This window comes from Petaurus breviceps, unplaced genomic scaffold, assembly GCF_028583685.1.
Source record: "Petaurus breviceps papuanus isolate PSGF00001 unplaced genomic scaffold, PetGlider_PUasm1.0 91041, whole genome shotgun sequence".
Taxonomy (NCBI): Eukaryota; Metazoa; Chordata; class Mammalia; order Diprotodontia; family Petauridae; genus Petaurus; species Petaurus breviceps.
The window spans coordinates 14021663-14027479 of NW_027187400.1; the positions used below are offsets into that span (position 1 = coordinate 14021663).

The 5817-nt window shown below is 45.8% G+C and overlaps 1 protein-coding gene across 1 annotated transcript; it reads left to right on the forward strand.

Annotated features, from left to right (window-relative positions):
* Positions 1-4704: 4704 nt before the first annotated feature.
* Positions 4705-5569, forward strand: RNF186 (ring finger protein 186). The gene has a single exon (XM_069078254.1). The coding sequence runs from the start codon at positions 4844-4846 to the stop codon at positions 5567-5569; it is 726 nt and encodes a 241-aa protein (XP_068934355.1). The 5' UTR covers positions 4705-4843.
* Positions 5570-5817: the final 248 nt, after the last annotated feature.

Below are 5817 nucleotides of genomic sequence, written 5' to 3' on the forward strand. Positions count from 1 at the left end.
TTACTGGGCTTCCATCAAGTCCCAGACAAAATCCTGCTATCTCTCCCAATCCACCTTAATGCTAGTGACTAGTGACTTCCCTTAGATCTGTCACTCATACACACACACACCCCTAATTTGTACATAGTGGTTTGCATGTTGCCTCCCCCATTAGACTGTAAACACTTTGGGGGCAAGAACTGTCTTTTTCTTTTTCTTTGTATGCCTGGCACTTGGCTTAATGTCTTGTACACAGTAGGTGCTGAATAAATGATTGACTATTGGTTTTATCATTTCAGAGGGGACCTCAAAGATCATCTAGTTTTCCTTCCTTTTCCTGGCCCCCATTTTCCAGATGAGAAAACTGGGACCAAAGAGAGGTAGCGATTTCCCTAAGGTCACCCAAACAATAATAGTAAGAGCCATAACCTACACCCTCTGTGTTCCAAACACGGTTTGTGTTGTATAATGTGTAAGGAGACTGGAAGACTAGGAGGGAATCAGGTTATGAAGGCTTTTTAATTCCCAACAGAGGGTCTTCTACTTGAACCTGGAGGTGGTAGGAGTTTATTGAATGAGGGAGTATGGTGACATGGTCAAACTTGTACTTTAGGAAGTTCACTTTGGTAATCTCCCCTCTCTAACATACTTCTTAATCAATATTTGTTGAATAATAATAATAACATTTTTACAGAATTTACTATGTTCCAGGCATCATGCTAAGTGCTTTATAATTGTTATCTCATTTGAAGCTCGCAACAACCTTGGGAAGCAGGTATATTTTTTATCAGCCCCATTTTATATTTGAGGGAACTGAGGCAAAAAGAAGTCAAGTGACTTGCCCAGGGTCACACAGCTAGGAAGTATTGTCAAAAGGCATTACAACATCACAGTGCCTAAGGCGATATTTGAACTCAAGGCTTCCTGACTCCAGGTTCTGTTCCTGTTGAATGAATCCCTCACGTCTCATCAGAAGTTCTGGGAAGAATACTAAACTAAGTAAGAGTCAGAAGATCTGGGTTCTGGTCCTTAGGCAAAATGCACAGGCCTCCACTTTCTAATATGTGAAATACAGAGACTGGACCAGATATGATCTGAGGTCTCTCCTAGTTCTAAACTCTTTTTGTTGGTCAGTCATGTCTCACTCTCTGTGACCCCATTTGGGATTTTCTTGGCAGAGATACTGGAATGGCTTACTATTTCCTTCTCCAGCTCATTTGACAGATGAGGAAACTGAGGCAAACTGGGTGAAGCGACTTGCCCAGGGTCACATAGCTAGTAAGTATCTGAGGCCAGATTTGAACTCATAAACATGAGTCTTCCTGATTCCAAGCCTGGTGCTTTATGCACTATGGCGCCCCCAGTTGCCCTTTCTAAACCCTCTGATCTTATAATAGAGAGAAAGGAGAACAGACTACAGAGAGCACTGGACTTTCAATGGGGAGAACAGACAAGTGCTTCACCACTTTTTGGCTTCAGCTAATCTTGAGCAAATTGTCACAGGCCAGGGGCTCACAAACCTGGATTCAGGGATCAAGAATAGAAGTTACACATTTATCAGGCAGGCAGATTAGAAATACTAACTTTCCCCAACTGAAAGACAGCATGGTCCTGAAGTTCTGCTTTTAAATAGCTTTTTTTGGAATTTATGACATATTTGACCAAAGGAAAAAATGGGTTAATCTGATTCTATCCCAGGCTAGTAGACAAAAGCCTCCCTCAGTAATTTTTCAGTTGTGATCAACTTTCCATGACCCCATTTGGGATTTTCTTGGCAAAAATCCTGCAGCAGTTTGGCATTTCCTTCTCCACCTCATTTTACAGATGAGGAAACCGAGGCAAACAGGGTTAAGTGACTTGTCCAGCGTCACACAGCAAGTAAATATCTGAGGCTGGATTTGAACTCACAAAGAAGAGTCTTCCTGACATTAGGTCCAGCACTCAATCCACTGGGCCACAAACCACACCTGACCATATTTCCTGATGGGAAAGTGAGTTTAGAATTCAACTATGAGGTTCCAGATAAAGTGACACTCCCATTTTATAGCACTTTAAGATTCACACAGCATTCCCTTCATGCCAGTCCTCTGAAGTAGAATTGCTTTAGTGTGTCAATAAATCTAGATCTTCTCACTTTGGTCCCTCCCACCCACCCACCCTACTCCATTCCACCCCACCTCCAGTTCTACCCCCAAGTGAAGGTGATAAGACCCAAACAAGGGCCAATGGACCTTCAGAGGAGGATCTACCCAGAGGAAGGAAGTATATTGTACAGAGGGGAAGATTGAAGCTCAGTAAAGTGAAGGGAGCTGGCCCCAGATCACACCCCTGGGATTCTGGTCTTTGACTACAGACTCCAGTGCTTTTTTCCCCTATACACTGAGGCTCATGGGGTCCTATCTCTAGGATGGCTCAGCTGGTGTTTTATCAAGGAGGCTGGTGGCTCCCTGTGGAAACATTGTGTTGTGGTCAATTTTTAACTTTTTCAGTTTTGATTCTGGCAGGCCTGTCCATCTCCTCTACAGTCGGGGTGACCTCTCTGCCTGTGGATGCTGAGGGAAGTAAGTGGATGATACAAACCTCCACCAAAGAGTCCCTTCTGACTTCTCTGCTCCCTTCGATACCAGCGTACTGGCGTGATCTGGAATACATACAGTGCTGGACTTCCAGGCAGTTAGTCAATCTATAGCACTTATCTACTGTGGGCCAAGCACTGGCTGCATGCTGAAGATGCAAAGAAAGGTTAAAAAAAAAAAAAACATCCTTGCCCTCAGGGAGCTTAAAGGGAGGCAGTGTGCAAACCACTAGGTACAAACAAGCTATATACAGGATAAATTAGAAATAATAAAAAGGGGGGAGATGCTAGAATTAAGGGGGATTGGGATAGGCACCCTATAGAAGATGGGATTTTAGTTGGGACTTGAAGGAAGCCCAGAGGCAGAGATGAGGAGAAAGAGCATCCCAGACAGTCAGAGAAAATGTCTGGAACAGAGCAACAGAATGTCTTGTTCATGGAACAGACAGGAGGTTGGTGTCATTGGATCCAAGAGTTCCTGGAGTTGTGTAAGGCATAAGAAGACTGGGAAAGTAGGGTGGAGTCAGGTTATGAAGGCTCCTTAATTCCAAGCAGAGGGTTTTCTATCTGATCCTGGAGGTGACAGGGAGCCCCTGGAGTTTACTGAATGAAGGAGTAATGTGGGTGAAACTTGTGATTTAGGAAGATCATCTTGACCTCTGAGTAGAGTAAACTTTGGAGTGGGGAGAGACTTGAGGCAGGCAGACCCTTCCCCGTCCTTCCCCAGCAGCTATTACAACGGTCCAAGTGTGAGGCGATGAGGATTCACCACCAGGGTGGAAGCAGAGACAAAGGAGAGAAGGTCATAATAAGAGATCTTACAGAGATAATATCGACATGACTTGCCAATAAATCTGGGATAAGAGTGAGGAGTCTAGAATGAACCTAAGTGACTGGGAAGATGTTGATACCCTCCATGGTAATACGAAAGTTAGAAAGAAGGGAAGATTGGGCGTGGGGTGGGATAATAATCGCTATCATTTACATGATTGCACAGATATGATGTATCAAATTGCTTATCATTTTAGGGAAGGGGGAGGAGAGGGAAAATTTTGGAACTCAAACTTTTATATAAAAAAAATGAATGTTAGAATTGTCCTAATATGTAATTGGAAAAAAACAAAATACTATGGGGGGAGGGGAATAGCCATCTTTTATAAAATGCTTGAAATTTTGCACAATATTTTATAAATAGTATCTCATTTTAGCCTTACAACAGCCCCAGGAAATAGGTGCTATTATTATCAGGAAGCCCTGGGTTCAAATCCTCCCTTTAAATTTTGTTCAGTTGTATGCAATATTGTGATCCCATTGGGGGTTTTCTTGGCAAAGATACTGCAATGTCTTGCAATTTCCTTCTCCAGCTTATTTTACAGATGAGGCAAACAGATAAGGTTTGAGATAAGGCAAACAGGGTGAAGTGACTTGGCCAGGGTCACACAGCTAATAAGTGTCTGGGGCAGGATTTTAACTCGGGAAGAGGAGTATTCCTGAGTCCAGGAGTTCTATCCACTATGGCACTACCTAGCTGCCCCTGCCCTCATTTACATACAGGATTCATGACATCTTCTCTCAGCCTCAGTTTCCTCATTTGGAAAATGGTCATAACAATATCTGTAGAACCTACCTCGCAGAGTTGTTGTAAGGCTCAAATGAAATAATGTATGTCAAGAATTTTGACAGCATTAAAAATACTATATCAATAACATTTACTATTATTCTTTTCAGAACACTGAAAGGATCAGAGAAGTGGAGCTAAGAGGGACTGTAGGGGTCATTTAGCCTAGTTCTCTCATTTTACACAAGAGAAAACTGAGACTCAGAAAAGGACCCAGTCCCCAGCCCTGCTGGTCAAAACTGGAATAACTAGGATAACTTCTAAGAGCTCTATCCCTATCACAGATGCCCAACCTGATGACCTCAGGTCTCAGGACTCCAGCACCCAAATTCTTCAGATGAGACCTAATCCGCCCTGACGCCCTCAGGAAGGGGAATTGCACACACACTCCCTCCCCCTGCCTGTGAGATATGATTCCCTGTCAGACAGGGGCCTGGGACCTGTGGAGCATGACAAAGTCTCCTGGCCTCTGGGTTACTGATTAATGATGAATTAAAAAAAAAAAAACCAACAACACTACCATGAGTTGGTACCAGTAACAGCACAGCAGGGGTTGGAACCAAAAGGTAGATGTCATCTAAGGCTCAGGCACGTGATGAGGGAAAAGCAGCAGATAAAAAGCCCTGCCCAGCTTTATCCAAGCCCCACCAAACTGAGTTGCTGTCAGTGCAATGTCGGGAATGGAGGAGACCCAGGGCAAGCTTCCCGAGGGAGAAGGAACAGGTTTGCCAGACTTGGAGGCATCCCCAGTAGCCTGTGCCCAGGCCCCAAGGCAGGCAGTAATGCCCCAGCCTGAACCCCTGGGAGAATTCCCCACCTCTGCTGACAAAGACTTGGAGTGCCTGGTGTGCTGCCACCGATACAGCTGGGACCGGCCACCCAAAGCGCTAACCTGCCAGCACACCTTCTGTGCTGTGTGCCTGAAGCTCCTCCTGACCATTGGGCAGGACTCATGGGTGATCATCTGCCCGCTGTGCCGCGTGGCTACGTCTGTCCCAGGGGGGCTGATCTGCAACCTTCGGGACCAGGTGGAGATCCTGGGGAGGCTGGTGATGTTCAGTCCTGAGGTACAACTCTCTCCCCAGCAGCTGGCTCAGCCCACAGAAGGAGGAGTGCCCAGTGTGATGGACGAGGACAGTGAGGTCTCGGCCAATGCCAATCAGGTGGCTGCCCGGAGACTGGGTGTCCTGCTGGGGCTGCTGGTGCTTCTCATCTTCCTCATCCTCCCTTTTGTCTACCCTGGCATGATCCGGTGGGTACTGGTCTTCATCATGTGCCTGGCAGTGCTGCTCTCCTCCGCATTCTGTTGTCTACCAGGCAGCAGAGACTGCTGTGGCCCGGCCAAAACCCTCCTGCCCGGGCAGCAGAAACACAGCCATGTGGCTTCCATTGCCTGACTGGTCCTGCTGGGACATTCTCCCTAGCTAGAGAAAGGGCCAATGAAAGGACTCTCATGTGAAGAAGATTCCTTCCAGCCAGAGACTTCTGTATTTCACAAGGAACAACGAGCGGTGGGGGTCCTCTCTGATACAACAGAATAGCTGTTGGTCTCCCTCCAGCATTGTCCATTGAGATGGACCCAGCAGCTCTAACATTTGTTTACCAATACGGAGTCCTCCAGTCCTACATCTAGGCTTTAGATAAG